Here is a 19,124-nt window from a genome sequence, read left to right on the forward strand (position 1 = left end):
TTTGCGGGTTGGGGGGGAAAGGGGCGTCTTGAAAAAGACGCCCGGCTCTTTTAGTGCAATGAGAGTGTGTGTCGCGGCGGCGAACACACACACATACACAAAACACAGTAGCAGAGAAAAGGATACGTACGCCGGAAAGCGTCAGCAGAAACGGCGACTGAAGGCGGCGAGATGTCGACCAGCAGCTTCAGATGCACTAATCCCGCTGGGTGCTTGACTCAGACGGCGCGGCTTCCTCTCAGGATCCAGCGATGCGAAGGCCCGCTGAAGAGATGAAAAACTGACCAAACCAGCCTCTCTGGGCCGTATTTATAGCCCTAGCCCCACCCGATTTCGGCGGGACATGACGTAATGGGCGCGAAGCGCCCTCATTGGTTCTGACGTCATGAGGAGCCTCTATCGATAGGCTGGTGCAGTTGCCGCAGAGCAGCCAATGGGAGCGCAAGCTGTCTCGCCCATGTCTGCATGCTGCTGCAATGCGTTTTACATTATTGCAAAATTAAGGATAATTTTTGGCTTCAATATCTCGAGGAAAAGAGTTTTTCCCTAGCGTAAAATATCTTACGCAAGTACGAGAGACCTCTCGTAAGAGAACTCAGTGTATTCAGCTGCCATATCAACACTACATACATAGAGAAAATATTAATAACAATATATTATAATAACAATGACAATCTGGCAACCTTGGGATTTGGTAGTTATTGGAGTAACTTCAGTTAAGATGTAAACAATCAGTGAAAGGCTTGTTTTATGAACGCAATAATACCTTTTAAAGAAGTGTCACAGTGAGATGACATTATTCTACTCACTCTTTATCCATCGAACATTACAAGGACATTTAAAAGTGTAAAAGCATCAACAAGGTTCTTTCAACAGAATATGAACTCCAAAAGCGCTATTCTTTCCACAGAAATAACGGATGGGTTAAATATCACTGTAGTAATATAGCCTATATATCTGTATTATGTAACATACGTTGCCTTAATCAAAAATGTTCATTAAATTCAGCATTGCGTGATAGGCTACTATTTCAAAGTGATTTCACTCGTCTATTCTTGCTATGGTTAGACGACTATTAGATTTTCACTGACAGCCCAAATTCAGCCTAGTTTTAGTCTAGACGTCTTTAGTTTAAACGCAAAACATGTTCACAGGTTAGAGCTTCACACTCCAGTAGCAGTGGATATACAGCAGTGCAGTGATCGTCTATTTCAGTTACTGGACTCTGAATGTTGGATTGTTAGCATGGTCTGGCAAACTGAAAATGATTTGACAATGATTAATGATTAATGATGAAGTGAAATGAATCAGAGATGCTGTTATGAAGACATGTGAACTGCTGAGAAAGGAGAAGTGTGTAAAGATGTCGGATACATGGTGTTTTTACATTCCGAAATAACTTTAAAATCTTTATTATAGAATGCGTATTAGAGTCAGCAAAGTCGTATGGGTGGAGTATTTTAGGCTTGTGATTCTGTTGACTATTACTTGTCTATATTATGTTTCAGCTCAGCTGGTTTTTGGATTGATGGTAAAGGGATATGGAAGTTTATAAGTGAGATTATTAAAAAAAAACAGTGTAAAAGCAGCAAGCCGTTTTATGAAAGAAATCATACTGGCTAAATGGAGAATCATACTAAATACCATATTATATAGCCTATACTATACTATAATAATTTCTCCTGTTTTGTCTCCTTTATCTCTCTTTCAACACAGAAGCTCAAAGGGGATTCAGTGGATCCTGGAGACGGACACCTTCTCCTTCAGTTTCTGATCCTTGGATTTTCAAGCCTTTCCTTGCTCCTTATTTTTAATAAACCTTTTATAATCATTAAACTTCCCTGTGTTGGTCTTTGTGAAAAAGTGCAGATACACAGCAGTATATGACAACCTGCAGTTTATTACACATTTATATTGTGCTGAATCAGTGCAAAACTCTATAGGAATATAGAAAGCAAATAAAGCTTCAAAGGTGTTGTTTAAAGATTCTTTTAAAAACTGATGTAATGCATATTTTTGAGTCATGAACAATGCATTTAAACAAGTTTCAGTTGTTAACATTTCAAAGAGTTTACATTCACCTGACACGGAAACTTTACCAACCAACCCATACTTTATATGATCAGTTTATACCAGTGTGTGATAGAGATCTACAAATCTGTCATCAGTTGAGCTCCTCTGGATGATGCATTATCATCTGCACTGTAATTATCTTATTAATAAAAGAGCCATATTTGCAGCTCTGCCACTAATTGCTGGACAAAAGTTTTTCAATTATTTCAACAGTTTTAAAAGAAATTATAGTCTGCCTCGATCCAGATTCAACTCCAAAGTATATATTAGAATGAGTTCATCCCCGAAATGTCATAATTATAATAGAGAAGAAGGAAGTCCACATTTACATTGTTTCTTCATCTGGGTTGATCACATTGAGCTCAGACAGGACATGCAAAATCAGCAGCAATCAGGACGGCTGGTCTGTTATCCACAATGTATATGTTTTTCATGAGATATATTTTTTGTCACACTGTCCTGACATTTTGTATGAATTAATCAAAACTTACTTGGTTTGAATTATTGTTGTGTTGACTTCTAGGCCCCGTCCACACTACTGCATTTTCGTTTAGAAACGGAGAATTAAAACGATCTCCGTCCACACCAGCGTTTTAGCTGTGTATAGAATTGATCTCCGTCCACATTAAAACGACTGAAAACGCGGATCACGTGACCATTCACCAACACTGGGCATGCGCGTGCCGGTGTAAACACAACTTCATTGATAAAATTATCCCACCATGCGCTGGTTCTTCCCGGGTTAACCCAGAACCGACGCTCCATGTACGGTCGGTACCGCCGCTGCACACGGGAATTGTCACAGATCGCTCGAATAATAGCTTTCCTCCGGCACATGTAGGCAGTTATAGCAGTGTCAAATGCAGAATTTACTTGCACAACAGCTGCTAGCAAAAATATACGCCATGACTGATGACACCCAATCATAGAGCCGAGCGTGAGCCTCTACTATGTCATCGTTTCTAAAGTCCTCCGTTTTGACCCGTCCAGACTAAAACGCCCTCCGGAGATTCAAAACGAAAAACGGGTCAGCTGCGTTTCTAAACTTCTCCGTTTTGGGTCTCCATTTTTGCCGTTTTAGTGTGGACGGGAGGTGCAAACGTAGCAAAAGGTCTCCGTTTCTAAACGAAAACGCAGTAGTGTGGACGGGGCCTAAGTGCCATGGTTAGCATGTGTCAGAGTCTGTGTGTCTAGCAGGAGTATGATGTTCTGTCATGACTCATGGCTGATAGGTTTGGGGACGGTTGCAACAAGTTATGAATTGCATGTTTAATAAAAGTTTGTTGCATTGCAAATTGTTCAGTTCTTCCTGTCTGACACTGAAATATGCAGAGATTGAATAGCATCTGTAACGCCTGATTACTGAATCTGTGTAGGCCTATGTTCTACACATACACTAACAACACTCTATAACTGTTATTGGATAAATATCACTAAATAAGTAAATAATATGCTACAATAATATTATTGCATAAATAAATAATACAATAATATTATAGTAGGCCTATAACAGTTAATATTTTCAGAATTCTATGCTCATTGAGACAAAAAGCTCAAGTTAATTAGTGAAATTTAAGGTATTTTTTAACATGTTGCAGCCGTCCCTGGGTCAGACTCAGTTACAACATCTGACTTCTTCCATTCAAATAATTACTGTGAACAATATATCATATGTAATCATCTTTATATGGTACAGTTAATTAGCAGACAGAGGCAAGTATTGTCTCCTTCAGTGGAGGCTCTCCGGCCAACACTCTTTACCAGTCCAATACAATCCCATATTAGAAGAAGGTGTGTGTGTGTGTGTGTGTGTGTGTGTGTGTGTGTGTGTGTGTGTGTGTGTGTGTGTGTGTGTGTGTGTGTGTGTGTGTGTGTGTGTGTGTGTGTGTGTGTGTGTGTGTGTGTGTGTTGTAAAATCTTTGTGCATATTTTTAAATGCAAAAACTACACCACTGTTCTGTTTGCTGTTGTGACGTTGATGTGCGGTTTCTGGTTTCCAGCTTCTGTTTAAGAAAGTTTCAGGTTGGCAGCTCATGCTTGTTTATTGCAGATATGCAGCATAGGAAGGTTTGGTCTAAAGTGATTCATTCAGATGTTTCAGGTTGACAGCTCATGTTTCACACATCATAATCAGAGAGTTCTTGTGACGCGTGACAGAAGCTGTTTTCTCTTTAGAAAGCTGTGTGAATATTTGTCTAACAGCAGAATATTCACCAAGTTCACTGTTTGTTCATATTGTGCATGTTTTGAATTAATCTCTGTAATGAAGCTTTACAGAACTGTATGATTTAACACTGATAATAATTATATGATGTTTTATTAATATATACAAATTTGCTTTGTCTAGTCCAAATAGTCTCTGAGTAACTGAGAGAAATGCAAAAAGTGTTGCAACTGTCCCCGGTCTCCCCTAGTTATACTAGATTATAAGATAAAATATTAATTTCCTAGTTAAAGATCACCTGGTTTGTTCAATATTGTCTGAAATGTTGACTACACCCCTTGAGTGTCCCATACACTCGTATAACATTACAAGAGGAAGTGTGTGTATGAGCGAGGAGAAGATCACAGAGAACATTAAACACTCTGAGCTGTGTTTCTCTCGGGACGCTTCCTCTGCTCTGCACAAGGTGACTAACACTTTCTCTTTCATTCTGTGAAAAGATTTTATTCATTTATTTAAATCTGGACATTTGTCTTTCTATATTTTAGTGAAACTGAAGTGGAGTTTTTTCATGAGAAATGAATGCATTTGAGAATATAGGTTATAACACGTATATCACAAACCACAGACACATACGGAGAGAAAGAGAAAAATGGCAAGCAAAAAAGACTAAATATGCTAAACATGATCTAATACAATATATTGAACCAAAAACAAACATAAAAGGCGCTGATAGTCGACAAAACAGCATTAATAGTGACAAACCAAACTGAGTATTTCTGATGTTTAAGATCAAACACTGTTATATATCATTCATCATCATCATCATCAGCTTCATCTTCTCTGGTGTCTAAATGTGTAAAATCTATTCTAAACTATAACTTTTCATTTACTGAATATAGGCTACAGGAAAAAGGAGAATCCACCGTACTTTATCCATTACAACAACGGCTCTATCAAATGTCTATTGTGCTGCAACTGTGACTTTCCTAGAAGTAAAAGGACGCGGCAGAAAACTGTTGGAGGAGGAGAACTGAAAACACTTGCTCTTTTCACATTATACGCCTCTTGGTTGTATGACGACAACCCTGAGCTGTCATTCAGAAGATCCACTTCATATCTACTTGAATCAAGGTGCCTATAATCTTGGTTCTTCAGAGTTACGATCTGGATAATCTATTGGGACAGTCAACGTCAGCTGGCTCATCTTCCTAATAAGGTACTCTTTTTTTTGGGATTGTGTTTTTATATCGTCTAGACATAAGATATATCAGTCCGATCTAATGAAAGTGCGTTTCTACACCACGAATTGTATCTCTCGTGCCATTTATAGCTTACGCCGAAAATGGTTTTATGCGTGCATATGATACTGACACTTAATGACATGTAATACGCACACACCCCTAATCGTCCCCAAGGGTTTACAGTGCGTATTTTTGACGTATAAATGGCACGAGAAATAAAATGTGTGGTATGGAAAGAACCTATATGAGGATATATGCGCATATATGAAACCTATATGCAGTTTATATGCACATATATGATAATATATATGAAACCTATATGCAGTTTATATGCACATATATGATAATATATATGAAACCTATATGCGTATATATGCCACATATAGGCAAAATTGAGGTGCATATATGTGCATATACAGGCCGTATTGCTTCTTTATATCCACATATAAGCCCTATATGTACATACAAGATATGTCTCTTATATAGCTCACGGCAGGATCTGGTCATTTTGTAGCTCATATCTCACTTTGGCAACTGTCTTACATAATGCCTAGCTCAGATAGGCACATCTATCAATTCGAAGCTCACAGAGCTGAGAAGATAAAAAAGATAAATTGTTTTTTTTTTTTTTGCAGTTTTTTGTCTTATTTTTGTTCTTGTACTATTTGATTTTTCTTAAGTAAATAAATAATGTAAATTTCTACAATTTGGCCTTTTATGTATGTTGCCTACACTGTAAAAAAAAAAGTGTAATTTTACAGGTAATGGTCTGTATTATTTTACAGAATTTTACCGTTTTGTCATTATACAGTGAATGCCTGTTATTTTACAGATATTTACTGTAATTTAAAGGGACACTTTACCTCTGGAAAGATGAATGTGTATTTAAAATAGGTCATTTATGTAGACCTAAGTGTTAAGAGGTAAATACAGATTTCTCCCGTCTCAGGGGAAAATGAGAGAGTGTTGCACGACCATTCAATAGTATGACTGGGTTTTTAACAATGCAAAGCTTAATGCAAAATGGGTGGAGTGTTCCTTTAAAGGTCCACTATTAAATTTACAGGTAATTGCTTGTATTTTGTTTTTACATCAATTTTACGTTTTTTAAAAGGAACTTGTCTGTATTTTTACAAAGTAATATTTTACAGATTTTTTCTGTGAAATTAGAAAACAAAGAAAAGAAGGTATAACTGCAGAAATCTGCATCTATTCAATATGTTGTCCTTACAGATTATTAAGGATGTGGGGGTTAAAGTGAGGCTATAGTCTTTTAATCTTGTCTTGCAAATAGCAAGTTTCATTGTCTTATTCTCCCATAATTTCATGTATATTTTATTCATATTTTTCCAAATTTCCGTTGCTGCACATTCAGGGCTTTGTGTGTGTGTGTGTGTGTGTGTGTGTGTGTGTGTGTGTGTGTGTGTGTGTGTGTGTGTGTGTGTGTGTGTGTGTGTGTGTGTGTGTGTGTGTGTGTGTGTGTGTGTGCGATGACGCAGATTCAAATTCGCCGCCATTACGTTTCCGCTGTTTAGTCCCGCCCACAACAGTTAGCTGATCGGTCGAGTTTGGATCTGTATCAAGGGCAAGCGGGAGATTTGAGTTCAGTCTACTCTCGTGAAGTGGATTGTGAGATTAACAGGGGTTCAAAGCAATCGTATTCGTCGAGAGCAGCCGTGAGCAGGAGCCCTGTTGTCAGTCAGTCCGTTTGGATCACTGATCTATATAATATCATTCTATATAGATCAGTGGTTTGGATTCTTCGGAAATAACGCACTTTTCAGTGAGCCTGGTTCGTCACAGCGGACATCATGCCAACCGATCACCGGCTGAGGTAAGAGTCTACATGTGAACGATATTTTATATTACATTTGTGTTAAGTTTACGTTACAGTTTTCAAGCTAACGTTAGCATTCTTAAATGATGTTCAGTTAACTGGCGAGAGCTGGAGGCAAAACACTGAAAATGTAGCATGCGTCTTTATATTTTCCATCTGTTTTAAGAAAGATCAGCTGAACCCACACCTCAAAAGACCTAAAACAAGCTTTCGTAGACTTGTTTTACATATCAAAGTCCATTTAATTGTGTATAAAATCTTTGTTAATACGCGATAGTATCTGTCAGTAAATCAATCTCTTAAATGGCGGGACATTTTGAAACACCGTCTGGAAGCTGAAAACTCTTCTCTTAAAAAATAGTAACCAAGTTTTTGGCGGATTTTTTTTACCATTTTTAATAACCACAGTTATACTACAAATAGGCCTAACATTGCCAAGGTTTTTTTTTTGTTTTTTTTGTTAAACCATAGTTAATTTTTATAAGGGTTAACGTGGCTATCAAGACCGTTAAGAAAACGAATTCAGTAAATACTGTACTTGTTGATGATACAGGAAAGCACACGAGACTAGAATATGAACACCACATGATAAATTGCATATTCTGGCTGCATCTGCTTGTTAACACGTAGCTATAGAATGCATATATGTGCATATATTAGGCTTATAAAGTTGAGGTTTTGCATTGTCCCAGTGGAACATATTCTGACATGTGTAAATGTAATACTGAGTTGTAAAAACATTTTTTTGTGTGATTTCAGGTCAAGTGGAAAGCAGAATGATCATGGCAAACAAGGTATGGGAAGAAGTAATTTAAAATATTGTAATGGCCGAGTCTTCTGATTCCATATGATTGCACTAAAAGTGGCAGAAAATGTAAAAAAAATGTTTTATACTATATTTTCCCATGTGAATATTCATTTGATCCTTGTGAGGCCACTGTAGCTGCACAAGGTTTGGTTCTGCTTCAGTAAGACCACGATTGTGTTAGATTCCACCCATCTATTATTATAAATTTTTTTGTATTGTAACTAGGCTCTGTCATTTAGAAACATGGCTTTTCCTATCACTTAATGACATATATCTCTACCTTTCATTCCAGCCAGAGGAACTGACGGTTGCTGCTCGCATCTCAGCCTACCTGATGGAAAATTCTTGCTGGATGAATGACCTTCACCTTCAACTCAACCTTGCCAAGACAAAACTGCTTATGGTTTCAACCAAACCATCCTTGCTGCGATCCTGCTGATTTGCCTTATACAACATCAGAAAGATCCGGCCCTTCCTATCGGAGCCACACAACTCCTTGTCTAAGCTCTTGTTCTATGCAGACTGGACTATTGTAATGCTCTCCTGGCAGGCCTTCCAGCATCAGTCAAACCTCTGCAACTGATCCAGATGCTGCAGCAAGACCTAAACTCATGTGTCTCCAGAAGCTTGTGTTCTGTAAGTGAACGGCGCCTTGTGGTGCCATCATCCCAAAGAGACACAAAACCACTTTCACTGACCTTTCCCTGGACTGGTCCCTGCTGGTGGGATGACCTGCCCAACTCAACACATTTTCAAGAAACCACTAAAGATCCATCTTTTCATAAACACTTGACCCAATAATACTAAATCTTTGTTTTAATAATAAAAAATAAATAATAATTGCTATGTGTACTGTGCTACACTAAGTGGGACTTGTCACTGCACTTGTTGCTTCTATTGTTCTCTTAATTTTTAAGTCACTTTGGATAAAATGTAATTGTAAATGTGTAAAATAAGTTATATTAGAGTATAAAGGTATACAGCACTTGCCTTTTAATGTGGATATTTTTACATGTTCTAAATTATATACTAAGCCTGTATTTCCTATCTTTCACATATCTTGATGTTCAGTGTTTGTTTAATGAGTAATACTGTAAATGTGCAGGTATTCTGTACTTATACGTTTAGTTAATTTAACAGAAATTGACTGTACATTTGCTATTATTAAGTACTTAATTAGAGATTGGTCAAAGTTGTAAAATTGGAAATGCAATAAATATACAAACTTTGTATTTGAATTTATGTACTTAATGCATTTTTATACATAACTTCATAGTTATTATACACAGAAAAACTATATTAAAAGATAATTACTGTAGATAGACAGCATTGTATGAAAGTTGTTGAGATGCGGATCTTAAACTAGGTGACAACCGCTACAGATTGTTCAGGCAGAACAATAAATCACTTGGTCCATGTCCATAATAAAGTTCTTTACTGTTGTCTTTGCTTCATACATCAGTATGGGTGTGGTTTTTTAAGATATACGAACACAGTATGAACAAAAATCCGCAAGAAATCGGACCAGATCAGCACGAAGATCACTACAAAACTGCCGCAGGATTTAGCAACATAGTTACATGTCTGGGCATGAACACATTTTGATTGACATTCAGTTCTCCCGATCTAAACCAATGAAATTACAGGAATGATAGTCAGGTGATTCAGAAATAATATGTATATATATCCTAAAGTGCAACAAATTAAATGTCCTGCAGAGGGCACCAGCGTCATTAAAGCTTAGCCTTTTGTACAGCCGCCCCCGAATTTGTTTAACAAATTTGTAAATAAAGAAAAGGCAGGCAGTTTAATCAGACGAGCCACAGGTCTTGTGTAACTTTTGTCTTTGACATTCACTACAGCTGTGCGGACTCGTCCATCTTGTCCAGGAATTACTTTGGCTACAGTACCTATTTGCCATAGGGCTCTGGGTGCTTGCTGGTCCACAATCATCACAACTTCACCAGTTTGAAGGTTTTCTGATTCTCTTTGCCATTTTTGTCTTCGTTGCAAGTATGGGAGGTAATGCCATATGAAACATTTCCAGAAGTTTTTTTAATTAGAATCTGGCTGTGACGCCATCTTCTACGACTGAGCATTTCTGATTCCGGATAGACAACTTGTGGTAATGCAGAATTTGGACGTCCCATGAGGAGGGAATTAGGTGTCACTGGGTCAATATCTGCTATGTCTGAGGAAACATATCCCAATGGTCTGGAGTTTAATATTACCTCTACTTCCACAAGTACCGTGTTCAGTACTTCTTCTGGAACAGATTGAGAACCAAGAGAGGTACATAGTGCTGTCTTGATAGACCTAACCTCTCTCTCCCACGATCCACCAAAATGCGGTGCATTGGTCGAATAGAAAGCTGGACAAAACAGTCTAAGGTTGGACTGGGGCAGATCCGCCATCATGGGAATTCATTTCTTACATTCAAACAGCGGCGGTTTCTTCATTAGGGCGATCGGGCGACGCACCACCAAAGTGTGAAAGGGACTTTTTCAATCACAATCTCATTCAACCACAGAGTTACGCTAGCAGTCACTCACTGTTGTTCTGCCTCTGGATATAGTCCAGCAGTGAAGAGGACTCTGAGCTGGCTAGGACCAGCGGCGAAGACGACTCTGAACTGGACGGAACCAGCGGTGAAGGCTCGGTGCTGGACGGAACCAGCGGCGAAGAAGGCTGAGCGCTGGACGGGACCAGCGGTGAAGAGGGCTCAGTGCTGGACGGGACCAGCGGTGAAGAGGGCTCAGTGCTGGATCGGACCAGCGGTGAAGAGGGCTCAGTGCTGGATGGGACCAGCGGTGAAGAGGGCTCAGTGCTGGACGGGACCAGCGGTGAAGAGGGCTCAATGCTGGATGGGACCAGCGGTGAAGAGGGCTCAGTGCTGGATCGGACCAGCGGTGAAGAGGGCTCAGTGCTGGACGGGATCAGCGGTGAAGAGGGCTCAGTGCTGGACGGGACCAGCGGCAAAGAAGGCTGAGCGCTGGACGGGACCAGCGGCGAAGAAGGCTGAACGCTGGACGGGACCAGCGGTGAAGAGGGCTCAGTGCTGGATGGGACCAGCGGTGAAGAGGGCTCAGTGCTGGATGGGACCAGCGGTGAAGAGGGCTCAGTGCTGGACGGGACCAGCGGTGAAGACTTTGTGCTGGCGGGCATGACGCATACTGCTTTGGTCTCAGCAGATTTGGCGTGAAGTGCGGGCTCAGCTGGACTGGCGTGAAGTGCAGGCTCTGGCTCTGGCTCGGCAGGACTGACGTGAAGCTCTGGCTCTGGCTCGGCAGGACTGACGTGAAGCTCTGGCTCTGGCTCTGGCTCGGCAGGACTGACGTGAAGCTCTGGCTCTGGCTCGGCGGGAAGATACTCAGGTAGGACAGTCTCGGCGAAACAAGATTTAGGCAGGATAGTCTCGGCGGGACGAGACTCATGCACGATGGCCCTTATGGCAACACGTGCTGACCTCAGTGGGGAATCGGCCACACTGGATACCAGTCCTGGACGGTAATAGACAGATCCGGTGACCAGCTTGATGGTTGGCATGATGAGAAGCTTCTCAGGCTGGATGGATGGGACATGAACTGATTCAGGCTCGGGGGGTACTGTGAGCTTGCAGGGTTCTTCATCAGCCAAGCCCACAGTAAATGCCAAACTGCTCAAGGAAAGGGCCAGGTGGATATACCCTTCTAGGGTCCAGCCGGTATTGTCATCCGGCATCATCTGAGCAATCTCCTCATCCAGTCCACTCCAAAACAGGTCCATGAGCTGGGTGTCATCTAATGACGCTAAGTGACAGCAAGCCAGAAAATCCCTCACATACCTCTCGATAGGTTGACCATCCTGATACATGGAAGATAGCCATCTTATTAGAGCTCCATTACTGACAGCTGCTGGATCCATATTTTGGCGAAGTCTTCTGTTACAAAACGGCTCCGAGACTCGAAGGTGAAGATCCAAATGCAGTTTATTTACAGAGTAATCGTACAGGCAGGGTCATCAACAGCGAACAGATCAAAGGAGGAAACACAGAGAATATTCAAAGAACAGGCAGAGGTCAGGGCAGGCAGCAATAATCAGAGTCCAATAAACAATCCGAGTCAGGCCAGGCAGAGAAACGATCAGGAAACGGTGAAACAATTCAAGGTCAGCAAAACAAGAATCAAACACAGGTAAATAATGCTCAGAAATGTAGTAACAGTAAAAAACAAGACTTCGCAGTGAGGGTGAGAATGTGTGAGACATAAATAGTCCATAGAATGAGGATCAGGTGTGACTGTAATCAGGAACAGTGCAGGTAAATAATGCAGTGCAGGTGTATGAAGTAATCAGTCCAGGTAGATGCAGGATGGGAAATGTAGTCTGTGAGTGAATATGATAGTCTTATGTGGAGTGCCCTCTGGTGGCTCTCAAGGGCACTCCAGCTGGTGACCGTTACAGGTGCATATATAGGTGAACATATAGGTGCATATATACGTGCATATATGCACACATATATTCGTGCATATATGTACCTATATAGGTACATGTATGCACGTATATATGTACACATATACAGTATGTACACATTTAATATAGGAAAACGGCCAATTTCATATATGTCACATATATTAAAAACCTATATCAAAACCTATATTAAAACATATATGTTTATATAGGTTATTTCCATGCACTTTCATGAGATCGTGTTGGATAGATAGTCCTAGTTGGCGAGGAGTAAACCATTGTAACCTCTGAGACTTTGATTTGGTTGCAGACATGTCTTTCTCCTCATCACAGACTTCTGAAAATACTGTAAAGATGGGTTGAATCCTATCTTGTTTTGAAGTTCAACTGTTTAAGATTGATTTGGATAGTCCAGTCCTTTGTGCACGTATTTACAGTGGTGGAAAGAGTACTAAACAAATGTACTTAAGTATAAGTATTGCTACTATTATTTAGTAATCCCCTGTCTTCCTGTCCTGTCTACCCCCTTGTCATATTGTATGTATGTTTGTATGGACAGGTTGATGGCTAATTTCGCTGGTACTTGTGACTAAGTGACAATAAAGGCTACAACTACTACTACTACTACTACTTATGAAATAATAGAGTAGGCTACAAGTAAGTAGCTGGAAAATGACTTGAGTAAGTGTAAATAAGTAGTTTGCTGAAAAACAACTCCAGTTACAACGTTACAAAGTAATTTAGTATATTTATGTATTTTTATCCAAAATGGGGCGATGTTAGCAATATGGAGCATTAAACACTGATGTGTGAGACACCCTTATGTGTGTGATATTATCACTACAGCTGAATAACAAGCATAGAGACGTTTTGGAGGAAGAGCAAGCGCAAAATGCTGCATCGGCTTCTCAGGTTTATAACTGTAAAAACTACATTTGAAAAAAAAAAAAAATAGCATTATATATCCATCCATAGCCTATTTATATGCATGTATGCACGATTAACCATTAACAGATTGGATCGTGACATGGACACCACCTTATTTCTAAATGAGTAGGCTATGCTGTCTATTAACCCTTTTAATCACAATCACATCCAAATTTCTCTGCCAGAGAAAACAGCGCTCATGTAAACTATATGTCTGAAACAACTTCGCAAACAGAGATTTACAGTGGTTTTACAGTGGTAAGTTTACAGAAAGAAAAGTTAAAAAAGAATGAACGAAAGAAAAAAAGAATAGTTAGAAAGAAAAAGTTAATAAGAAAGGAAGATAGATAGATAGATAGAAAGAATAGTTAGAAAGAAAAAGTTAATAAGGAAGATAGAGAAATAGAAAGAATAGTTAGAAAGAAAGATTAGTTAGAAATAAATAAGGAAAAGATAGATAGATAGATAGATAGATAGATAGATGAAATAGTACAGTAGAGTACAGTAGAGGTAGAGTACATTAGAGTACAGTAGATGAAATAGTACAGTAGAGGTAGAGTACAGTAGAGGTAGTGTACAGTAGAGTACAGTAGATGAGAGAGTACAGTAGAGGTATAACACAGTAGAGTACAGTAGATGAAATAGTACAGTAGAGGTAGGGTACAGTAGAGTAACAGAGTAGAGTACAGTAGAGCACAGTTGAGGTAAAACACATGTACAGTAGAGGTAGAGTACAGTAGAGCACAGTTGAGGTAAAACACATGTACAGTAGAGGTAGAGTACAGTAGAGACAGAGTACAGTAGAGCACAGTAGAGGTAGAGTACAGTAGAGACAGAGTACAGTAGAGCACATTAGAGGTAGTGTACAGTAGAGTACAGTAGATGTAGAGGTAGTGTACAGTAGAGTACAGTAGAGGTAGAGTACAGTAGAGGTAGAGCACAGTAGAGGTAGAGCACAGTAGAGTACAGTAGAGCACATTAGAGGTAGTGTACAGTAGAGTACAGTAGAGGTAGTGTACAGTAGAGTACAGTAGGTGTAGAGTACAGTAGAGCACAGTAGAGGTAGAGCACAGTAGATGTAGAGTACAGTAGAGCACAGTAGAGCACATTAGAGTTAGTGTACAGTACTAGAGTACAGTAGATGTAGAGTACAGTAGAGGCAGAGCACAGTAGAGTACAGTCGAGGTAGAGTACAGTAGAGGTAGAGCACAGTAGAGTACAGTCGAGGTAGAGTACAGTAGAGGTAGAGCACAGTAGAGTACAGTAGAGGTAGTGTACAGTAGAGTACAGTAGAGGCAGAGTACAGTAGAGGACAGTCGAGGTAGAGCATTCCCCTTGAATCAGAATAAATTCTCGAATTATGTTGTACTTTAAAATCTTGAATTAAATATATTTGCAAACTTTCATGTTGGTTCTGTTCTGTTTACCCCAAGGGGGGTTATTGCTGCTCTCCTGCTCTTATCCATGCTAGGTTGCAAGGAGGCCCAGGGAGTTCTCACCCAGAACGGAACCATACCGCCAATCCAAACTGTTTGCTAATTGTCAATCGTATTTGACAGTAGTGGTTCTGACAGAAATAAAAGATCACGTGATCCATCTAATCATTGGCCAGAGGTTTGAACAGGGTCATGTTTAGGCTCAAACCGGTGCTGCGGTTTCTGGGTTGAACAACATGTTTTCTGGAGACGGTGTGCAACAGGGTTTGAGAAACGTTTTCTCTTGTTTTGTGGGTGTGTCAAAAATGTCAGCCCAGTCAGCAGCAACATGTAGCCTATATAAACGCACAATGGGTCCAACTGCACTTTTGCTGAGGGGAATGTATGATCAGTGTTTGGCCTTTATTTACCTTTATAAAGGCCGATTTTTATTTTACCTTATTAAATATATGCATCATATTTCATGTCAAATTCTTACATTTGATCAATAAATTCAGTTATAATAATAAAACGGGGCTGTACAGTCAAATTAAATTATATATAATGCAAAATTCCAACTGCAATAAATAGCTTAATGTTATGAGATTGATGTTTGAAATAAATGTTTGAATATACAAGAAAAAAAAATGCAATGATACTTTTAAACATGCAACTAAATCGCCAATAGGTGGTGGCAAGTGGCCGTCTTAATAAGTGATTCATTCATTCAAACGATTCATTCAAAACGCTGAATCATAATCATTCAGTAATAAAACACAGCACTGATTGTTGTTTTCCTTTGGAACTATTTTCGTCGGTGAAATATAAATTAAAATTGAATGTGTAATGTGTCTAAAATGTAAGTAACTTAATATTAAATTGGCTACTTTATGATAATAAAATGATACTTAGGCTACTTGTTTGTGATCATATTCACGCTCCCTTGGTCGTGTTATGTAACATATATAGTCATTTCATAAATAAATAAAAACTCTATATGTTTCTGTAGGCCTTGTTGTTGTCTTCTCATCTGAGGCTGAGACTCTAGTGTTCAGAGCTCGTCTGACAGAACAGTTTCATGCTTTGCTGGAACTTTGCCATTGTGTTAGAACTGGTTACACTGGTGTCACTTGCGAAACCAAATGGCGGCGCCGTGGGTGTAAACGTACAGATTAAGGGGCGATAATATTATAATAAGATCCTCTTAAAAGATATAACATTTTAAAACAATAACATTAGTGAATCTGTTATCTGAACCTGTAACATCAGTTCAGCCACTGTATTATAATTATGATGAAAACCAGTTTTTGTTTCCGATCAGGACTCCTGATAAAATCACATCTATATATTTGTCATTAGGGGTGTCGCAATATACCGGTGTTGACGATAATCGTGATATTCAAAGCATGAAATATCGACATTGTGTTAATTTAGAGTGTGACAATATACCGGTATTGGCGATAACCACAATGTTTAAAATGAACAGGACTCTTATGATAACATGACACGTAAATACTCCAGCGCCAGTACCTGGCTGACCTCTCAGGTGACTGTATTGCACCCGCTGACACCTATCAAATAAGAACGAAGACGACGCAGCGCGCGCCCGCGCAGCTAATCTGAGAAGAATGTCGTCTGAGCGAGAGAGTGAAACACTCGCCACACCCGAAAAAATTAAGCTCACAACATCTCCTAAAGAAAACATTCTCCTTAAAGGGGGTCGCACACCGGACGAGAAGCGCAAGTCTTTAAAATTCGAACGCATTATCTCTATGAGTGTAGGCTACACACACCGGCGGTGTGCATCTGTCCGCGGCGCCCAGCAACGGCTCAAAATCCGTCCGCGATCATTTTCAGGTGAGAATCTCAATTCATTCAATTAACGGATGCTCTGAGGTAAAGTGTTCAGATCGCAGACTCAGCAAAGTTGTATTTAATTGTACAGTACAGTCATAACATAGTAGGCTACAGACAGACATTATCTACATTTCATAATATCCCTAAACGTAACAATATTGCTGGCCATAAACTGAGAAAATGCGCGTCCGGTGTGTGATACTTCGAGTTGTCCTAGACGCGTCGCGGCGCTTCTCGTCCGGTGTGCCGCGTGTGCGATCCCCATAAACAATATGCAGAATACATACACATCTCCATGTCCATCACTCTGTGGATTATGCCATTTTACAGAGAGTAAATTGCGATTATTTTACTAGTCATGGAATGGGAAACGTGACATTAACCTGTTAACTGTTTCTGTGATCATATATCCCATTTCTTTACTCATCTTATTTTTGCATTTGTATTTGCACTTGATTTTTTTTTGTTCAAATCTGCTATATGCATGACTTTGCGCCAGCGCAACAGGTTTAAGAGCTTTTCAGTTCTTCAGGAAACATTCAGACAGTGTTTCGCTTCAGTTTGAAACCAGAAAAAATGCTTGTCTTCCTTCACAAAAATTTGCCATAGATTGAGTATACAAGAAGTAATGCATGTGCCTTGTGTTTATCAGTATCCTTATGTTTGTTGTGTAAAAAATAAAAACTATAATCAAAGTAAAAATAAAAGATTCTATAGATATCGCGATATATCGATATCGTGAAATCTTTTGGCCACAATAACCGTGGTGTGAAAAATCCAACATCATGACAGCCCTATTTGTCATCATCATTGATTATTCTGAATATTGTAGAGTTAATCTGAGATGCTGTAATAACACTGAGCTCATGCAGATGTTGATCAGGAGTTGATCTGATGTCTCGTGATATGATGTTATATCGCTTTAATGAAACTCTGTCTGTGTGATTGAACAGATTCAAATGAAGAGGAGAAAGAAAATCAGCAGAAATCACAGATCAGCAGAAAACAAGAAGACTGAGAGAAAAATGGAGGACAGAAATGAGACACAAACCAGTGAATCACCAGAGGAAAGAGGAGAGAGACTTGATAGATGTGACAGTATGAAGATGCGAAAGCCAAAATGTGAGTGTTTGATCATTATTGAACTTTAATTCTTCATCACATTTTATTCTTGTTGTAAGATTTACAAATAACCCACAGTTGGGAAAGTGCTACACCAACCCATAGTTGGGTTACTTGTTGGGGTTATTTCTAATATAATCGTGGGTGTATGAATGAGTGAATGAATGGGTGAATGTGAGGCGATATGTAAAGCGCTTTGGTGGCCGTGGGTCTGTTGAAAGCGCTGTATAAATGCAGTCCATTTACCATTTACCATTTTAACCCCAAATTATTAAGAGAGTAGATTTACTATTCAAACTGATTCTTCAGACTTTCTGCACTAGTAAAGCTATAGACTATTGAAGCTTGTGATTGTTGTGATGGAGAACAATATCCCATAAACTCAATATATTTGTGATTTCTAGTCTCCTGTGATCCAGACGAGCCTGTAAAGTTTGATTCTGATGTCAAAACTGAGGAGAGATTCTCATCAAACCCTTCATCATGTTCTCAAGATCACACAACATCATCATCATCATCGTCATAATCATCATCATCATCATCATCACCATCATCACTGACATCCATCAGCAGCTGAAGACCTGAACATCTTCATCATCATCATCATCTTCATCTTCATCTTCATCATCACCATCATCTTCACAAACGTAGTCTCACTATTGGCCACCGCTGGTCATGTGTGATGCAGGAACCCAGAAGCGCTGCGCTGTTACACTATGTGAACTCACTCAGAGAAACACACACAAGAAAATTATATATTTGCGCACAAAAAGTATTCTCGTCGCTTGATAAGCTTAAGGTTGAGCCACTGTAGTCACTTGGACTATTTTAAACATTGTTTAAATTTTTTTTTTTTTTTTTACCAGGGTCGATGGAGTAATGTAGTTTACCACAGGACGTCTGTCATATTAATGGCCAGTTCACACTGGATAAGAGATCTCAGTAAACCAGCAGAAGTGGGAGAGTAACTTGATTTGCTCATCACCGTCACTCCTGTCCTCATGTGTGTGTTACGCTGCTTCCTGATATCACGCAAACACATATAACCTATATTTATATAAAACAGTTATGTCCGGTTGAACGATGTATTAATGAACTTCAGATTGGATTGTGTTGGTGATAGGCACTAACGCTAAAAGATATTTCGTGCCTCTAACAAGAGCTGTCGATCTTCTCTCTGATCTGATGGTGTGTGTGAAACACTTGAGTTTTGCCACAGACTCGTCCCAGC

At 39.5% G+C, this 19,124-nt stretch overlaps 1 protein-coding gene and 1 long non-coding RNA gene across 5 annotated transcripts in view; one reads left to right on the forward strand and one right to left on the reverse strand.

Annotated features, from left to right (window-relative positions):
- LOC309477040 overlaps positions 1-19,124 on the reverse strand; it is a 271,762-nt gene that overhangs the window by 87,759 nt on the left and 164,879 nt on the right. The window lies entirely within an intron of this gene.
- On the forward strand, positions 4,313-18,737 carry LOC309476999 (uncharacterized protein). 4 transcript variants are annotated; one of them, XR_014198453.1, is made up of 5 exons: positions 5,318-5,456; positions 7,226-7,315; positions 8,084-8,112; positions 8,419-8,658; positions 8,724-9,580. XR_014198453.1 is itself a non-coding variant. In XM_082140155.1 (3 exons), exons 1-3 carry the CDS (start codon positions 4,560-4,562, stop codon positions 18,417-18,419), a joined length of 435 nt encoding a protein of 144 aa, XP_081996281.1. In that variant the 5' UTR covers positions 4,313-4,559; the 3' UTR covers positions 18,420-18,737. The 4 variants fall into 4 exon arrangements, 1 of the variants encoding a protein (XP_081996281.1); XR_014198451.1 differs by lacking the exons at positions 7,226-7,315; positions 8,084-8,112; positions 8,419-8,658; positions 8,724-9,580 and adding exons at positions 4,616-4,703; positions 17,725-17,893; positions 18,298-18,737 and having other exon boundaries at positions 5,140-5,456; XR_014198452.1 differs by having other exon boundaries at positions 8,419-9,580.

The sequence above is a fragment of the Leuciscus leuciscus genome (genome assembly GCF_965113295.1).
Source record: "Leuciscus leuciscus genome assembly, chromosome: 16".
In the NCBI taxonomy this organism is placed as follows: Eukaryota; Metazoa; Chordata; class Actinopteri; order Cypriniformes; family Leuciscidae; genus Leuciscus; species Leuciscus leuciscus.

What these genes read in the sequence shown, in the direction of transcription:
- LOC309476999 (XM_082140155.1), top strand. Translation starts at nt 4,560, where the DNA reads ATGTTGACTACACCCCTTGAGTGTCCCATACACTCGTATAACATTACA. An exon ending in CTTCCTCTGCTCTGCACAAG is followed by an intron (nt 4,704 to 17,724) that starts GTGACTAACACT and finishes GTGATTGAACAG; the next exon opens with ATTCAAATGAAGAGGAGAAA. An exon ending in GAAGATGCGAAAGCCAAAAT is followed by an intron (nt 17,894 to 18,297) that starts GTGAGTGTTTGA and finishes TGTGATTTCTAG; the next exon opens with TCTCCTGTGATCCAGACGAG.